The sequence below is a fragment of the Astyanax mexicanus genome, chromosome 1, assembly GCF_023375975.1.
Source record: "Astyanax mexicanus isolate ESR-SI-001 chromosome 1, AstMex3_surface, whole genome shotgun sequence".
Classification (NCBI taxonomy): Eukaryota; Metazoa; Chordata; class Actinopteri; order Characiformes; family Acestrorhamphidae; genus Astyanax; species Astyanax mexicanus.
The window spans coordinates 32782053-32802432 of NC_064408.1; the positions used below are offsets into that span (position 1 = coordinate 32782053).

Below are 20380 nucleotides of genomic sequence, written 5' to 3' on the forward strand. Positions count from 1 at the left end.
AGTAGTTAATTTTACAAATGTTTGTTTTACTGACATACCAAAAGGGATTGCACACCAAACAGTATACAAACCAAACAATGTGTGTCCTACTTCCCTGTAAAACTTTAGGCTTCATGCTTAATGTACGCCTATTACATCATGTATATTTGTATACAAATATACAAATATTCAATTAAATCAAATAAAGATAGATTGCTGGAAAACTCACTTGAGAGTAAACAACATATTTACTGTTATAAAATCAAAATATGCTTGTATGGATGTAAAAAGACTACAGTTGCCTTTAAAGAGGCACTAAACCCATTTTTTTCATTAACAGCTGAAATGTGTTTCTCTAAGGTTATGAAACATACAAACACTGCTTTAATTTTTTTAGAAACATTTCCTAACCTTTAAAAAACACTTTTATTGTGGTCATTTCAGCCTCTGCAGTGTCCTCACAGGTTCAATTGTGCTATAGTTTCCTCCTAATTATGTACTACATAATGGTGCTGGGTGATTATGGCCTCATAAAAAACTAGGTTTACCTGTAACAAAACATTGTTTACAAGCCCATGCGTTCTTATAACGTGCTGACCTCGTGTGCACACAGCCACGGAGAATCTCACACACAGACAGATCCTGGAGTTACCATATTTCAGAACGCGGGTTTGTGACTGAAAATGGAAAAATATATAACACACTAAACTTCACAGAAGTCACAGAAGAAACTACTACACAAGGTTTGATATATCTTACTTGTTTGTGATCTGGCGTCCTCTCCTGTCTCCTGCACCTTCATCTTCACCTTACAGCCAATGAAACCCAAAAATCAGTGTATCAGAAAATATTATATAAGACCAATTGATATTTTTGGCAGTGTGGGCAGTGTGCCAAGTCCTACTGGAAAATAAAATCTGCATCTCCATAAAAATTGTCAGCAAAGGGAAGCATGAAGTGCTGTAAGATTTTGAGGGAAAACACTACACTGACTTTAGACTTGATAAAACACCGTGGATCAACACCATTATTTAATAATTAATTTAATATAAAATAAATAAACTGACTAATTAAAAAAACAAGTCTTGTAACATGTAAGGAATATATATCTGTACTTGATAAAGTTGGTTTGAAATGATTACTTCTAACGATGAATGAGTTTAATGCATTTATTTGATAATTTATTTAATATAAAATAAATAAACTGAATAATTAAAAAAATAAGTCTTGTAACATGTAAGGAATATATATCTGTACATGATAAAGTTGGTTTGAAATGATTACTTCTAACAATGATTGAGTTCAATGCATGTTTTTGATAATTAATTTAATATAAAATAAATGAACTAACTAATTAAAAAAATAAGCCTTGTAACATGTAAGGAATATTTATCTGTACATGATAAAGTTGGTTTGAAATAAATACTTCTAATGATGTTTAATTCACTTATTTGATCATTATTTAACATAAAATAAGTGAACTGACTAATTAAAAAGGTATTATAACAAGTAAGGACATTTTATTTTAAAATAAATTAACAGACTCATTAAAAATAAGCTTTGTAATATTTGAATATGATATATATGTACATGACAAAGACTATTACATTCATTGAAAACTGAGTTTAATGCATTTATTTGACTAATAAAGTTCTATAAAAAAGAAATAAATTGACAATTTATTTTTTAAGGCTTGTAATATGTAGGCAATATATGTTTGTAGAACATACAGTTGGTTTTGCCATCATGGAATCAGATTTGAGACCGTTTAATATAACGTTATATATTTTTTTCGTTTTGTGCTGTGGTCCGTAATTGTGCCACGGTCCCTAAAAGAGCAGCACGCTGTTGGGAAGAGAAACGGGGTGAGAGCGCTATCGGTGCGGCTGTATTTTTGTTAAATATGATGTAAAACATACAATCTTCAGTAAAAACTGTGGTTGTAGTTTGTTGTGTTCCCTCATTATAGCAAGAAACCACAATTACATTGATGAATCTACATGTTGATTAAGGGGGAGGAAATTCGGAATTCCGAATCTCTCACGAATGTCAAACATAAAACTAACTTTACCGCAGTGAGAGTTTAGCTGAACTTTGCAGATCTGTACACTACGAGCGTAAAAACATTAATTTACATTAAAACACAGCACAAATGTTCCTCCTTACCTGGGTGTAGTTGCAACGGAACTGAAAGTACGCGCGCGCGCGCACACACAAACACAGCTCCTCCCCTTTTCAGTCAACAGTGGAGACAAGATCAGACTGACCCAGTTTCAGGTTTAAATCTTTGTGTTTATAGCCTTAAACTGTTTAAATAGCAGCGAAACTTTGACAACTGCCCAATCACCACAAACAAAAACATATCTGAAACATGAAATAAGTGCTTAATATATACAGGGACAATAATAATATATAATATGTAAGGAATGGAGTAATACATTCGTGAAAAAATATATTTCTTTTGTTTTTGCTTTTTTTGTTTGCTTTGATAGTTTTTTTTATAATAATAATAATAATAATAATAATAATAATAATAATAATAACACATTTTGTTTGTAACGCACTTTACATTTAAAACAGGGGTCACTAATAGGCGGACCGCAGCCCGGGTCCGGACCCAGACGTTGTCCAATCCGGACCCAAACCGATAAACTACTGAGAAGGATTTAATTCTGTCGGTGTTCATTTAAAGCGGCGGAACGTTAATTGTCTTTATGGTTTACTTGCTTTAAAGCGCAGTAAACTTACAGACCAATCACGTGTGCTGTAAGATCACCAAACGCTCTCCTCTGCCAATCAGATCTGTGCAGATGCGAGCGCGCGGAGCCACACAGGCGAAGCCGGCGGTGAGAATTCGGAGAATAAAGCGAGAAAAGCTAATACAGATGGTGCGCACCAGAAAAAAACACATTAAAATACTAAATTTATAAAACATACTAACAGTAATGTAACCTTGCTGTGTTACTTGGAGGAATTAAACAGAAACAACTCCACCTGATCAGAACAAAAAAAAAACTCCCTCGCTGGCAGGGGTGCTCTCCACTCCCAAAACAACCTACCTCAAAACTAAGGCAACCCCCAGTGGACAAAAAGCATTGGCAACTCCCCCCCATCAGTTTTACCCACAACATAATAAAGTCTGATACAGTAATAGTATTAAATAAAATAAAACTACTGCTGATATTTTGGCCAAGTTCAGCAAACATTTCTCCATATATTGTACGATTTATCATTTATGTAATTATTATTATGACAGGCAGGCATAAATATAATATAAATAAAATCGAACGGAGAGACCGTGATGAAGTCATTGGAGTGAGGAATTCTTTCAGATAACCCTAGCGCCAATCAAAGTTGTGCTTGATCCACACCTGTATATCTTCAGGCAGCAAGTCATGCTGCTGATGAGGATGGAGAGGCTGCAGAGGAGTATGTATTCATTTTGAGATGGAGTTGTACATCGTCAGCATAACAGTGGAATGAGATTCCTTGATGTCTGATGATATTGCCAAGGGGAAGCATGTATATAGTAAAAAGGATGGGGCCAAGGACTGACCCCTGGGGGACTCCACAGGTCACAGTGTGTGTCTGAGATCCTGCCTTCCTGAATGTCAAATATTCTGTCTTGGAGAGGATTCGAGAGATGCCAAGGCGTGTGCAGCTACACACAGGTACTAATGAACTCAGCTGGGCTGCAGGTAGCGGTAGATTCCACAGCATCCAGATCATCTTATCCCACAGAAAAAGGCTCCAGTAAACAGCTGGAATTGGCAAGACTGAATCTTCAGTGAATCCAAAAGTCAGCTCCGTATACTATGAGTAGTGCTTGGTGGCGCGGCTGTCATGGAAAGCGCGACGCGTCCTCTACGTGCTCAATGGATCTGTGAGTATTGATTCACCTGAATCTGACTTTTCGAATCACTTTCCGTCTCTGCTCTTATACAGGTCCTTCTCAAAAAATGAGCTTATTGTGATAAAATTCAACCTTTTCCATAATGAATTGATAAAAAATTAACTTTCATATATTTTAGATTCATTGCACACCAACTGAAATATTTCAGGTCTTTTATTGTTTTAATACTGATTATTTTGGCATACAGCTCATGAAAACCCAAAATTCCTATCTCACAAAATTAGCATATCATGAAAAGGTTCAGTAAACGAGCTATTAGCCTAATCATCTGAATCAACAAATTAACTCTAAACACCTGCAAAAGATTCCTGAGGCTTTTAAAAACTCCCAGCCTGGTTCATTACTCAAAACCGCAATAATGAACTATTATGAACTACAATACTATGCACATTTTTTTGAGAAGGGCCTGTATAAGTGCACCAACTAAATGAGCCCCAACCTAACAAGTGCTTAAGTTTAAGGACCCCGAGTTTGAAAAAGAAAGGGTGTTAATTTAATTGGTATTTGTTTTATTCACTTTTGTCATGTCAGTCCAAAGAATATTTACCCCAAGTCCTGGAGATCATCAAGATGTTTTTTTGGCAAATGTGACATTGTGTTCTCTTTCAGGTCAGCAGATGGAATTTTTTCACATTGTTGCTTAATGTACAACTTAATTTGCTCAACAGTCCAGGGTTGTTGTTGTTGTATTTTGCACTTCATAATGTGCCACACATTTTCAATGTGTCTGGACTGCAGGCAGGCCAGTCAGGTACCCGCATAGATAGATAGATAGATAGATGGATGGATGGATGGATGGACTGATTGATGGGTGGATCGGGTGGGTGGATTGGGTGGGTGAATAGGTAGGTAGGTAGGTACTTAATTGATCCCAGAGGAGAAATTTTCGTAGTGCATTATGCACTATGAAGCCACGTTGTTGTAACACGTGCAGAATGTGGCTTGACATTGTCTTGATAAAATAAGCAGGACGTCCCTGAAAAAAGATTTTACTGACAATGGTTTTCGTATGTGTTCCTGAGCCCATGTGGCAATATGCGTTACGGAATGATGTCAGTTTTTTAATGTAGTGCCACCTGAGGGATTTCCGCTTCCAGGTGTGTGCTACTTTGTGTTGGTCTATCACTAAAATCACAATAAAATACATTTATGTATACTTTTGAATATACCATTGTATATATACAAATATCATTTAATTCACCCACTATGCAATAAATCAGTTCAACTCAATCAGCTTATTTTCTTTCCCTTTTTATCCTTGGTGGGGCATAGAGCCATCCAGTCATCTTCAGGAAAGAACCCCTACATCTGTAGCCATATATATGCAGTGATGATTATATACAGGTAGGTCCTCCCTTAGAACTTAACTTCCTTATTGCTGATAAAAACAAAGGTACCAGAAATATCTATAATTTAAATTGAGTAATAAAAATTGCAAAATAATCATGGGTCACAAGCCATATTCATTGTCACCAGTACTCATTAGTAATCACAGCAGTGTACATCAATTAACATAATTAATTATTTTTACAGTTTCTATCACCTCTCCCCTTCTATAGAGGATTCTTGGGTTCACACTTTCTGCAATTAAATTAAAGTTGAAATAAATATAAGAACAGTGTTTCTTATATTTATTTCAACTTGAATTTAATTGCAGAAAGTGTGAACCCAAGATCATTCATGTTTTCTATTTCTTTTGTAGAGAGTAGAGAGAAACTTCAAACAGCTTACAAACAGATTACAAGTATAGAATTATTGTCAATTAATCAGAATAAATTACACTTAATATGTATTTTAAATGTATACTAAACTGATTCAATAAACATCTGTCTCACTAAGGCAAAACTATTATTTTTGTTCCAGTTTTCAAATTTTCTCCATTGCTTATAGTATCAGACTCACTGTAAATGCAAATGTTTTTACCAAAGACTTTCTGCAAATGTGATGCTTTTACAGCTGTTTTTTATGCTGTTCCTATTCAAAGTATTCACCTTTTAGGATGTTTTCCCGTTTTATTGCGTTTATAAATTAAATCATAGTCAATACATATACACACACGATATATTTACAATAACTTATTATTGTATATTGTACAAAATATATTATAGTAAAAACAGCATTCTAAAAGCAGTAATGTCAATTAAATAAAATTACCTCGTAAAATTACATTACATTACATTTAGTAGATGCTTTTATCCACAGTGACTTACAAATAATGAGGTACATTAGACATAAAACAAAACATTGGACATAAAATCCTAGGCAAAGACAATTTTGGCAGTGCCTGAAGGAGTTCAAAGGGGAATAGTGGGAATAGTGACTGCATAAAAAATGATCTTATTTAAAATTATCTTATTTAAAATTAGGCCCAAGCAATCTCACAGTTGTATAAGGACAAGTGTCTGTAAGCTTCAGTCACTTGTTAAGCAGTAGGAACAATCCATACAACCCAAGAGTCTGCAGAAGGCCATCCTCACAAACTAAGGGCACTTGTCTTGAATAAATAAGTCTGCACCCTGGATCAATTTTGGGCTCATTTGAGGTGCTCATCATCACGGGTTTGTTTTCAAACTTAAGAAATGTTTAAATATCACACAACCCAACACACAGACAGACCTAGGTGCAGATAGCTTCCACACCTGCAGTGGACCAAACTAGGGTCCACCTGAAGCCCAAAGTGATCATTCAAAAAGCTTCAGCAGCTGAGATGGGAGAGACTACATGTGAAAACTGTTGCCTGGGTTCTTCACCAGTCAAAGCCTGGTCGAAGCCTGGAGAGTTGCAAACAAAAGCCCTGTGGAATACTCCAATTTCAGCTGAAAGAAGGTTCCTATTGAAATGTTCTCAAGTCTTTTTGGCTTCCAGGTCCTCCACTAAGTAAGGCTCCACCTTTTTAAGGATTTTGTAGAATTCTGCTTTCACTTTTGGTCCTCCAGCTTCTAGAGCTTCACACAAGATTCTCATTTTCTCTGCAGGTATTTTTTCATTATGTACATGGGTGTATTTTTCATCAGTGATCATCTTTTCATTTTTTAGATGGTCTGCAATCGGCATTATTGATAAAACTCTTGAGATGAGCTGTGCCAAGTGTTTATCTACAAATGCAGCACCTGTAATTCAAATAAAAAGGAAATGCAATAAATATCCATCGATCTTCAGAATAAAGGAGGTCAGCACTGGATATGATCGATACATACAGAATACTTTAATATTTTTTTATCATTGTGTATGGGGTAAATGAAAAGCAAGTAAGAATGAGGCTTCACTCTGTAGCCTCTGATTGGCTAAAGACTAGAGCAATAATCTCACAAATACATACTCAAACAAAAAAAGTCATACCTGTATTAATGTTGGATGAGGCTATCTCAGTACTACCATCTAATATGACAAGACAGAAACCAAATGTTACACAAGCACACTATCAAGTAATCAAACAACACATAAAAAGAGGCATTGGTTTTCATCTGTTCTCATTAAGCATAGTGGAAAACAGGGGAGCTGCAGCTTAGATTAACTAGAATGAGGTTAAATATTTTTTTCTGTTTATTGTTGTTGTATTTGACCTAAGAATTAACGTCAGTTTTATTTGAAGCTGGGGTGAAGACACAACATTACCTGTAAGACGGATATCGTGAGGTTCCCACACTTCTGCACCGTCTTCTTCCAAAAGACTTACTTTGATGCTCTCGGCCTCCACATCCACCACAAACGTGGTAGTTTGGTCCAGCATCGCGGTCGAATGTCGCAACCTAAGAAAACAAAACATCAATTTGAACAGCTGCATTCAGCATGCAAAAATAAATCTGTTTGGAAAACTGGACAATCACTACTGAACAACTGTGGTAGCATGGATGTTAATTATAACCCTTTAGCCATCAAGGTGCAGGCTGTAATATAATACCTTTGGTTGGGATACATAACATTCACAGACTGGCTTGTATTTTCTCCCAGGTGTTAGCTGGCATTTGGAACTGGTCCTAAAATTGATGTAGTCCAAATATTGATTCCTCACCTTCAAAAGTGGAAAGTTTTAAGATACAATTAGCAAGGATAATTGAAACTGAAGTTAAGATAGATTTCACAAAAAAATATAGCATTTTAACATATTCTGAAGCTAAAATAAACTACTAAGAATTTCTAAGTAAACACTTACAAATAATTACTTAACTTAATTAACATATGGCATATTACTATGAATTTACAAAATGATTTGGACAAATTTAAATGACCTCTGTGAGAGGGACATTCCCTGGCAACAAATGGATGTGCAACTCTCTGCGGTGTTGCCTGCCAGTTACTGGTTTGTAGAAGAACAGCACTTGGGCGTTGATAGGTCTTGGAGAGAACATCTTGTTGAAGATGCCAAACATGGAGAGGCCTTGAATGGCAATGATCACATGTGACTGTGTCACTTCCAGCGGGTCAGTGATCTCCAAATTGTCTCCAGTGTAATGTACCACACCCAGCTCAGCCTGGTTGTCTTCTGTAAAATTCAACAAATATGCACTTTCTTGGGTTTCAAATGACCAACATAGGTATAAGCAAGAAAATGTTAGATTAAGAGATAATGAGAAACTATAATTTGAGATTTAATGTGCATTTTTGGAAGTCCAGAATCCTATTTCTATCTTTTGAAACATGATTCTGGACACACATCCCTGCTACAAAATCCATCTCAAGTCCAGCTGGTCATCCAGAAAAAAACATACTATAATGCTGGGTGGCTAGCTCATTAACTAACTCTTGTCTTGACCAGCATATCTTATGTTTTTTTTTCTGGATGACCAGCAGGACTTAAGAAGATACATTTTTTTTAGCAGGGATGTGTGTCTAGAATCATGTTTCAGAAGAGAGAAATATAATTCTGGACTTACAAAAGTGAAGATTAAATTGCATTAAAGACACATGCACACTTTAATAGTAACAATACATGCTGATGGCATATTTTATATGTCTTTAATGTAACATGCTAAACTAGCTGTACTTATAATATGAATGAATTACAAGATTGGCAAGGATGTTTGATGAAGTACAGCCTCCTACTGCATATGAAAGCCCACCACTGAAAAGCTGTTGATAGCTACCTTGCTGTTTTTATCAGATTTGCCTTTTAAGATCAAGATATTAGGCAATGTGTGAGTATATTTGCTTTAAAACAGCATAATCACATACTTTAATTTAGCAGCAAGGCATATCCTACGGATATGAGACTCAGATATAAACTTAACCTTTTGCTCTACTGCTATGGCATCATCTCCTTCATCTCCTGACAGCTCTTCTGTGTGATTCCACCTTTTCTGCAATTTTGAATAAAGACTATTTGGCTTATTTTGCCTAACTATGAAACTACGTTTAAAAACGTAGTAGTTTTTGCTGTCCAGACATTAAATACAAGTTAAGAGTATTAAAAAAACTCACTTGCTGCTCTTAAAAGTGTGAAAGCTTTGATTTCTGCTCATTTTAAAAAGAAAGTCCATGTGTTCTTTTGGCCACTGTAAAACGCAGGATGTCCTTTTGTCAGGACTATAGGATTAAAACAGGCTACATAAATGGTGCTTATCTTATAGGTCTCAGACATCCTACAGTTGACAAAAATGAATTGACAAAAAATCGAAATTCTAAGTCTAAGGAGGATATTTCTATACTGCGCAGCATCTGGACGTCTCTTCCAATGTAAAAGTTATTTTATATTTATAGTCTTGATTGAATCTTTCTAGATCTTACCTAAGTAAAAATATCCCCATGCCATTTAATTTAAATGTTTTATATAACATAAAACTAAATATATATAACAAAGCTCATAATATGATCAAGGATTCAAAATTTTTGAATGCAATTTAAACATCTTAACTTTCAATTACTTAATGCTTCATTGCTGCAATTCTTATAATGCTTATAATGCTGTTTTGTTTTCTGTTCTATATGAGCATCATTTAAGAATCTTTGACACCAATAATTCTACAATTATTCATAGCTGGTTAAAGGTAGAACCTACCAGAGAGTATCTCGCAGTGTGGAAGGTGCAGATGACTGACTGAACCCTTAAAGCAGTCAATATTATACAGCGGTCCTGCAGGCTGCATCTGACCTAATCCATCCAAGTGACCGGTATCCCAGGACTCTATTCTGTACAGCACCTCCCCTTTCTCCTCCATCTCAAACACAAGGCTGGTCAGTTTGCACTGAAACCGACCGGCACGTGGGCACATAAAACTACAGAAAAAAAAACAGTAAAAAGATTATCCCTTCATATTCTCTGACATTGTCTACCACACGTATGGTTGTTATTTTATTATTTTAAGAACTAATTGATAAGCAAACACAGTACCTGTAAATAGTGTTGCTTGTGACATCCTTCACATCAGGAAAGAACTCTTCAACTCCTAATAAGGGCTGTTAAAGTGAACAATCATGTATATAAAAAACATATATAAGAAAAACTGGGTTCATTCAAATAAATATGCAGACTATACAGCAAGAGATTATTGTACTCACATTTGCTGTGTCTGAGCTCACAGGAAGATCCATCTCTACACAAGACGAGAAGCACAGATTAGATTAAATAGGTGCATAAATGAATCAGCTCAGTTAAGCTGATAAAATTAAACAACACAGTAAATTGTCCGTCCTATAAAGCGAATAGCTTTTCATGATCACATTGTCTAATTGCTCCACTGCTCATTGAGCTCCATTGGCTACCAGTTGATGCTCGCATCAAATTCAAAGCTCTTACAATCGCCTACAAGGTGATGACAGAACAGCTCCTTCCTACCTGCACTGATCACTCCTGAAGGCTTACGCTACCTCCTGGCCGCTGCGCTCCTCCAATGAACATAACCCAGCCTAACACTCACACAAAGCAATCCAGACTGTTCTCATACAGAGTTCCCCAATGGTGAAACAAACTACCTTCCACTACCAGATCAGGAGAATCTCTCGCTATCTTTAAGAAACTCCTGAAGACAGAGCTCTTCAAAGAGCACTTACTCTCCTAACACCTCTAACAAACTCTAACTACTTCTAACCTCATTTCCTTCTTCCCCTCCTTCACTTCTCTATCCCTTTATTTCCCTTTGACCTCCTTTAGGCCCTATCTAAAGATGTTTTACCTTTAACTTCTATTACTTTTGTACTTCACTATTGTAAGTCGCTTTGGACAAAAGCTAAGACTACCTTTACACAGCAAGTAAAAGTGGCCCGAACCTGATTTTCTGACCAAATCTGATATTTTTTAGGCTGTTCACACAATCTTTTTAATCTGTCTGAATGGTGCACGCTGTGTTAGCAACATTCATGCACAAAAGAGCAGTGCTTCATTTTAAGTTTCACTTTAATCCTTGTCAGAATCTCAAGAGCTATGAAGGAGTTCAGTCTGAGTTTATCACCAAGAATAAAAAAGGGCACGTTACTCATCCATAGTCAGATTTTTATTTTATTTTTTGCCTTTGAGACCATGGCCTCATTCTGTAGCCATGTTAGGTCAATTCATTAAACATTAAACACAGTCCAGCTGCAACACAATCCTCCTAATATCATTGGAACAGAGACAACAATCTACATTTTCAGAGCTCTGGTACTTCTTTTTTTTTTTGCTACTGAAGCCTTCAAATCACTGCTACTATTTATTTTCCTGTCTTCTTACTGTCATTTTCCCCTCTCTTTGATATGACATGAGAAATCAGAATCAGTTCTGATATGACCATTATGACAGAACTGCATGGCTGCCCATCAGATATGTATCAGATTTTAAAACCGCACATTGAAGTGGCCCAAATCAGAATTGAACCTTTCAGATTTAATATTGGTTATTGCTGTTCACACTGTCACACAAACTACACACTTGTGCCACATAGGATGTAAAAGATCAAATTTGGGCTACTTTTCCCTGCTGTGTGAACAAAGCCTGAGACAGTTATTTACTCTACTACCAACTACAACCTTTATATTTTAAGCAATAGCTCAGAATTTCTCAAGCAGTATGACAATACACACAGAAGGGGGATGGGGATGCAGCACAGCGCTACTCTTACAAACTTTGATAAATCCGTGTGTGTATCAGTCAGTGCGTGCTGGAGAGAGAAAAAAAGAGTATTGCTCAATATCAATACCTGCGTGGGTATCGATATTATCAATATTTGGATCGATCCGCCTACCTCTAATGCACACTACTTACAGAGAAGTTCAGTGTACTGTGTGTTTCACACTTGAAAAACACTCTAACAAAGCATATTTAACTTACGTTTTCCCCTTTTCTGGATGTTTTCTGGCTCTTCTTCTAGCTTCCTCTTTTTCTTTTCTTTTGAGCTCAATGTTGTCCCTCGTATTTCTTTGGCACTGCTCTCCATTTCGAAATGGCATCCATTATTACCTGCCACCATCTCTTCTATCTTCTTCAGCAGCTCCAAGACCTGAGTCTTATCACTCCTGTTCATATTGTTGAGAACATGATACCTGTTCCCACATTTCTCTACAAGCCACTGCAGAGCATTATATTCACTCTCAATGTGCTTCTCTATGGGTGTGTCTCTAAGACAGTCACCAAAAGTGAACAGCACTAGAGTGTGATTCCACACGGTCTCAGGGAAAAGCTTTAGGTGCCCTTCGAGTGCTTTTCTCTGCTTTGATTTAAATTTTGCGTCCACACGTATGACCAAAAGCAGACAGTGAGGTCCTGGAGGACACAGAGTCACACTGAGCACTATCTGCTCTTTAACTAACTTAGTGCTCTCCTCTACACCCAGATTTCTCCACCATCCTGGAGCTTTAACCACAGTGATGTGTCTTCCTGCTACTTCTCCCTCTCTCTTCACACACTGAGAGGTTCTCTTTATCTCAAAAGCTTCTCTGCCCAGGATGGTGTTTCCGGCTGAACTCTTCCCAGCATATCCGTAACCCAGCAGCACAATCCTCAGCTCTGAGAGATGGAGTTTGTTACCTGAAGAGGTAAAGAGACAACCAGCCTCACTACAAAATATTTATCACCAGATAAAATTTTTAACAGCACATACAGCCCAGGAAAAAAATAAGAGACCCCTTCAGTTTCTGAATCTGTTTCTCTGATTTAGCTATTTATTGCTATATGTTTGGGTAAAGTGAACATTGTTGTTTCATTCTATAAACTGCAGATAACATTTCTCCCAAATTCCAAATAAAAATATTGTCAATAGAGCATTTATTTGCAGAGAATGAGAAATGGCTGAAATAAAAAATGCAGAGCTTTCAGACCTCAAATAATGCTAAAACAAGTTCATATTCATACAGTTATAAAAGTTTAGAAATCAATATTTGGTGGAATAACTCTAATCAAAGTTTTTAATGCATGTTGGCATGTTCTCCTCCACCAGTCTTACACACTGCTTTTGGATAACTTTATGCCACTCCTGCTGCTAAAATTAAAGCAGTTCAGCTTGGTTTGATGGCTTGTGATCATCCATCTTTCTCTTGATTATAGGGTCATATCAAGTTGGTAAAATCTAAGAAACTCATTTTTAAGTCGTCTTTTATTTTTTTTCCAGAGCTGTATTTGAGAAGGGATCCCCATACCATTGGATGCCTTCACAATTCTATTGATATTTACTAAAAACATTAAAAAATACATAGTGTTTACCCATTTTTGTTTGGATGTCTTCTCGCTGTCTCCGCATTCTCATCAACCTCTCTTTTGCTCTCTCTTCTTCGGCTCTCCTCTTCTTTTCCATATCCTGTAAAATCTCTTTGTCCATTTCAAAACAGTGTCCATTGTTTGCTGCCACCATCTCCTCTATCTTCTCCAGCAGTTCTGTGACCTGAGTCTTATCACCTCTCCTCTCATTGTTGAAAAGGTGATACCTGTTCCCACATTTCTCTACCAGCCACTGGAGGGCCTTCTTACTCTTTATGTACTGCTCTATGGGTTTGTTTCCTAGACTGTCTCCAAAAGTGAACAGCAATATAGTGTGACTCCACGCTCTCTCAGTGAGAAGTTTCAAGTGTTTCTCCAGTTCTGTTCTGTGATTCTCAGTAAATCCAAATTTACGGTCGTCCAAATTTATGACCAACAGCAGACAGTGGGGTCCTGGAGGGCACTTAGTTACACTGAGTACTATCTCCTGTTTACAAAACTCAGTGCTCTCTTCCAAAAGCTGATTAACAAACCATCCTGGAGCTTCAACTACAGTAATGCGTCTCCCTGCTACCTCTCCTTTTCTCTTCACACACTGAGCAGTTCTCTTTAACTCAAACTCCTCACAGCCTAGGATGGTGTTTCCTGCTGAACTCTTCCCAGATTGGACACACCCAAGCAACACAATCCTCAATTCTGAGGAAGGGCGTGTTTTACCTGTGTGAATAAAAAAAGTATAATTACAAAAAACTCAAACAAAAGGAATTGTTTTAGTTTTGGCATGTTCTGGTGTAAAATAAATTTGGTGTAGGTAACTTTGTGTGTTTTTCCACCTGCACTTTGTAATACTATTAACCCAGACTCTGGTTTGTATTCACTCTGGGTGTGTTTCATTTGTACTATGTGCTCTATGTACTCTGTTCTCCGCACTTTAAACTAAAAAAAAACACTCTGGTATATTGCAAAGATAATTACTAAAGCTATAAACAAATTCCCATCTCTGCTGTTACTCCATGCTAAACTGTACAGAAATGCGCACTAGTCCAGAACACAGGATCTTCTTCCTGTATTTTTTTTTCTTTGTTTCCACCCCAGACAGCTCCTTTTGTTCATTATTATTTATTTAAAATTTTATCAATTTTTTCCCCCCAATTAGGAAGGTCAATTAGCCCATCACCCCCTATCACTAGTAATGCACCATGGGAATGATGTAAGGAAAGACGGCCATCTACCCTCCCAAGAGTGCAAGGATTATTGTGCTCTCTCTCGGACTCTGGCTGCTGATGGCAAGCGGCATGATCTGGGACTTAAAACTGGCGATTCTTTGATCATGCTGCAAGAGCTCTATAGACCGCTGGACCACTCTGTGACCCACCACCCCGACAGCTCTGACCTATCAGTGGACAAAACTTTCTTGCGTGATTTGCCATGGCTTTGTATGGTATACGTGGATTTTCCTTGTGTGAAACACATTATACCAAGGAAAACCCTCCAAGCTATATATACTAATTTAGACCAGAGCAAACAAACTGTAAATGCAAACTATTCATTAGTTACAGGAAATTCTGTACATGGAACCCAATACGTAGTAAGATAATATCAACATAAAGTTTTAATTATAGTATGAATTGCTATTCATGATCATGAAAACAATAAAGTTAAATTGTCAGAACCAAATTACTTATCTGAGCAAATCTATTCCTCATTGAAAAATCAGATTAAAAAAAAAAGAGGCACATTCAACCACAAGTCACAAAAGGCAAACGGACAGTGGCAATTGGCCCCTTTATAAGAATTTCTTTTTTTTTTCTTTTCTTTATTGGGTTGTTAAAATTATGAAACATTGGTTAAACAGCATAGATATTAATAAACACTTCAAGATAAATCTTCAAGAGTAAAAGGAATAAAGAAAAAGAAAAATAAGAGGGGGGGAATAAAAAACAAAAAAAAAACATTGACATATATATTCAGAGTACCATTTTACAACTTGTCTGATATTCTCCGAGCAGCCAATACAAAGTATATTCTATGGTGGACATATAGTGGGGTAGGTAAGCTTTTCTATGAATACAAAAAAAAGGGTCCCACATTTTATTAAATTTGTTAGCAGAGCCATTCATCAAGCACCTATTTTTTCCAACTTGACAAAGCCAAGAACCTCTTTTACACACATAGAGAAGGAAGGAGGAGACGAGGATTTCCATCAAATTAGTATTAATCGTCTGGCCAGCAAAGTAACAAAAGAAATCAAATCCATCTCCAAAACAGAGAGTTGTGCTCGTTTTGGGCTTACCTCAAATAAGGCTGTCAGTGGAGTAGGTTCAATGTTTTTCTGAAAGTGATTTCAAAATTTCTGTCCAATAGGATTGAAGAGACGGGCAGGACCAAAACATATGAGTGTAATTGGCTGGTGCCTGGGAGCACCTATCACAGGAAGGGTCAACATCTTTATAAATGTTTGAGACTCTCAATTTAGTAAAGTGAACACAATGAACAATCTTGCACTGCATCAGTCCATGCTTGGCACATATATAGTATTTATGTACTTTTTTATAGATAATATCCCACATTTCAGAAGAAATATCCTCTCCTAACTCTGTTACCCAAGCAGTCTTTACAGCATCCAGTGGAGTACAATGTAAAGAATACATTTGTGAGTAAAAAGCTGAAACGCTGAAACTGAAGAATATCTTTTTAATAACATAATACACAGGTATGAAATGTCTTACTTGTTTGTGATTTAGAGTCCTCTCTCCTCTCCTGCATCTTCAACCGAGTCTCCATTGCTGTCTTTTCAGTATAATATTCCTTTACATTTTAAAACCACATCCACATCTTATTGTTGAACGTGAAACATGTTCCCACATTTTAGTATGGGTGTCTTGCAAAGAGTGTGAATCCACACTCTCTGAGAGAGAAGTTTCAGGTGTCCCTTTAGCACTGTTCTCTCACTCTTCTAACAGATGATGTCCAAAAATATGTGCAGTGCTGGAGCTTGAGGTCCTATAAGAAAAACAATAAAACAATGAGACAATCAGAACATTCATCTATTTTGAGTCTATTTGAGGTATCTCAGTGTTTCTGTCTACCATGGAGTGTGTGTTGCGTTTTTTTCACGTGGTTATTTACATAGATATTCTGACAGATATCAGTATTTTCAGCTTACGGGTTTGTTTTTGTTTTCTTTTATATTGTGTCTACAAACTGTAGACAGTTAGATAATTCTATAAAATTACTCGTAGCTTTAAAAAAATAATTTAAACATAAGCTACAGGTTACAGATTTTAATGTAAATCTTGTTTACACATGTAAGTCTCTTGCAAAAATAACTTAATAACATTTTTATATTACAAACGTTTTTTTTTATCACGTTTACCTGCCAATAACCTTTTTTGATCATTTTTTATCGGGCCCAAAATTTAAAAAGATTTTTGTGTTTTTCATGATGATCCGGCATATTTAATGTAGTGCATTTTACAATTTTAAGGCCTGGATGTGTAAGTGATGATGCAAAAAAACAAGTACAAACAAGCTTTCTTATTAAATCAATTTGTTCACATTGCCCTGACATATTGATCTAGGTGCAAATATTCTACTTAGACTCCTGCTGTTAGCATTTTCCGATATGGTGCTTTTAGCCTATCAAAATATCCCAGATAGCAAATGAATTTTAATCATTGTTAATCTTTCCATCTCTAATACATTAAAACAACTTTCTCTTCAATGTCAAAATTGATTTATTAGTACTCATCAATTCAATACTTATTTACATTACATTACAATATGTATATATTGTTTGTTTTCCATTCTTAAAGATTTTATTGTGTTGTTACAACTTTTAAATAACAGTAAATAAATATTGCATTTAAATGATTCAGTGTCAGAAATTGAACACTAACGGGTACCAGTTGCAATGTAAAATAAATGTTGTTTTTCCATAATCAACATTAAAAGATAATGCAACCAAAAAAAAGGAACATGTATTTAGTGTTCTTTGTAAGCAGAGATCTTACCTTACCTGTTTTATTCAGGCAGCTTTAACTATAAATATAGATACCATCATTTGTTTATATGTGATATGTATATATACGCCTTTCTCGAAAACAGCATTCTTTTATCCAGGACAGTGATCTGGAACAGCTGTGAACTTTCGAGGTGCATTTAAAGGCAGCATTACATCTATCTGTTCCAAACAAACAAGTTGGTAAATACCGAGTAGTGGTGTCGTTTAGGTGGCTTTACCACGTAAATACAGTGTTCCTGACACGACCCGCATAAACAATATCACCATTATCACCATTCAGTTAAAGTTTACACGAGCCTGATCTCAGTCCACAGGAGGAAACAGCAGCTCCATCACCACCACAGACTGATCACTGATCACATGATTCACTGCTGAAGATCATCAGCGAGCCGTGCGATTAGTAAATGGAAATACTAATGTAGATCATTTATTTTAAATAAGATCCAACGATAAACTACATATGTATCCTTACCCGTTGCTCAGGGTTCTGCTACGTTAGACACGAAGCAAGGAAACGAAAGCAGGCGCATGCGCGCACACACGCCCACCCACACACACACACACACACACACACACACAGGTTCCTCCCTTTCTAAGGCTACGTTCACATTCCTAGGCTGAAGTGACTCAAATCTGATTTTTTTTTTTACTCAACGTGGCTCATATCTGATTTTTTTATGGCTATGTGAACATGCCAAATCCATTTTTATCTAATCAGAAGTGAGTCACTTTGGATACTTTTGACTTTGGATGACTGAAAAAAAAATCTGAAAAAAAAATCAGATTTGGCACCTTCATACAGCCACACAGCTGCATCCAGAAACTTTGCTACTCCTCCCTCTCTCCTGCCCAGCAGAGAACACTGTGGTGGATGATGATTTGAACGTCTCACAAGATCTAATCATTTTTCAGAATGAATTCGTTTTCATTTGATTCGATCGCCCATAAGCCCCCTTTTTTGTCATTACTACTGAAAAGTCAATAAAGTCTATAAATTGCACCCAGGCACAGTTCTTCTAAATCAAGCCTTTTCACTTTCACTGAGGATACTTCAAATTATTGAGATCAAACTCAGACTCAAACTGAAACAATTCGATTGAAACAGCATGAACAGTCAAATCGGAACAGTCTTATCTATCAAATAAATAAATCAACTTTATATACAAACCTATAGTGATGTCAAACTCGAAACTCAGATTCAAACCAAATCGATTCTTTAAAACAAATTGTTCTGATATACTGCTTTGATGTCTGTATCAAAACGTAAAAAAGGGGCACCGAGTGGTCTAGTGGTCTAAAGTGCTGCCACTATGAGGTTTGAACCCTGCTCATGAAGCTTTGCCATCAGCTGCCGGTGCTCAGAGAGAGCAAAATTGGCCCTGCTCCCTCTAGGTGGGTAGATGACGCTCTCTCCCCACATCACTAAAGGGTTTTGTCCACAGCACAGGGCGTCTGTGAGCTGATGTATTAGAACCAAGTTGCTACTCGGCAAGGGCGTAGGAGCGGGTTTGATATGTTGGGGGGCACATCTGCTTATTTGAATCAAAGCCCACCTTCTAGTCTCTTAGAACAACTTTTATGCAATTACCTTTAATCACAAATAAACCATTCTTTTCAGTACTTCTGTTTATTATTAGTTACATCCAAGTAAAGGTCACTTACAACCTAATGTTACTCCACTTTACATTTACTGAAAATATGCGTGCAATGTCTGAACTATATATATGAAAAAAACTGATGAGGTATCCCCTAATGTTTAAAATAATCTAACAGATGTTATTATTATTATTATTATTATTATTATTATTATTATTATTATTATTATTATTATAATGTATTGGCATGTCAATTCTGTTTACATTTACGCCCCCTTTTTTTGACTAAAAGTACTTATGATGGTGGTCTTTTACGTAAAAGAATGTAACCTTATGTTTCATAGAGATTTTTGAGGTTAATATAAACTTTAGATAACCCAAAACTTCCTAGTCTGTTAGTTTCATGAGCTTTTACTAAAGGACCAGGGGTGGGTTTCCCGAAAACGATCAATCTTAGCGAATAACGAACGAACTAACGAATGACGACCACAACCAAGAAAGCGAGACTAGAAAAGCCACGAACGACACAGCAAACAGAGAAGACACAAAAGCACCCAAGCGAAATCGCGAACCCAGAGACAGATAATGATACAGATACATAGATATTAAATAGCCCTAAGGAAATGTAGACATCCAGCAGCAACAGCACGATTCATAAGAACGACCATCAGCGTCTGAAAGGCAGCAAAGGTACTGAATGAGTGATCTTATTTAAAGGCAGAGGGAACAGCTGATTGGATAGGTAATTAGGTGACGTAGCATTGGAGTCTTTAGTAGAACTTTCGCTGCGCTTTCATTTCTTGTGTAAAGCGCTCCCGCTAGCAAGCCCACCCTAAAATGAACAGAAAAAATAAAAACAAAATAAAATTAAACTATAATAAAAATGAAAAATGTAATCACGTAGCTCTGGGCGCACGTGAACGCCTCCGCGTTTGACTTGCAGCATTGTGTGTAGCTGTTCTTAAAAATCATTTAAATTAAATAATAGTTCTATGCTTCTATGTTACAGTGTTAATTAACATAATTCTGATTATATTTCGCTCATTCAATCAGCCCGAAAACAGACAGTTTATGGGGCGGATCGGGTCGGGTTCATAATGACAGTTTATGGTTCGGGCTTGGGCAGAATGTGCACGGGCTCCGGCTGGGTCGGATTTTTTGGACACGATCTAAGCTCTATTCTCTTTTGGTGAAGCTGTTATATTAATACAATTTTAATGGGCATTAAATTGTTGTTTTTGTCCATTATTTTGTTTTATATATACATA

At 36.5% G+C, this 20380-nt stretch overlaps 1 protein-coding gene across 6 annotated transcripts in view; it reads right to left on the reverse strand.

The window, feature by feature from the left end:
• Positions 1-18069, reverse strand: part of LOC107197941 (uncharacterized) — a 56333-nt gene extending 38264 nt beyond the window's left edge. For 5 of the 6 annotated variants that reach the window (XM_049476459.1, XM_049476455.1, XM_049476458.1 and 2 more), the window contains exons 1-4: positions 17990-18069; positions 16223-16496; positions 13500-14210; positions 12301-12827 (exon numbers count right to left, since the gene is read on the reverse strand). In XM_049476459.1, the coding sequence (XP_049332416.1) occupies positions 12301-12827; positions 13500-14210; positions 16223-16277 (1293 nt within the window). In that variant the 5' untranslated portion in view covers positions 16278-16496; positions 17990-18069. Of the gene's footprint in view, positions 1-738; positions 794-12300; positions 12828-13499; positions 14211-16222; positions 16497-17989 lie in introns of those variants that run through there. The other variant, XM_049476462.1, reaches the window with a different exon arrangement.
• Between the last annotated feature and the right edge of the window lie 2311 nt (positions 18070-20380).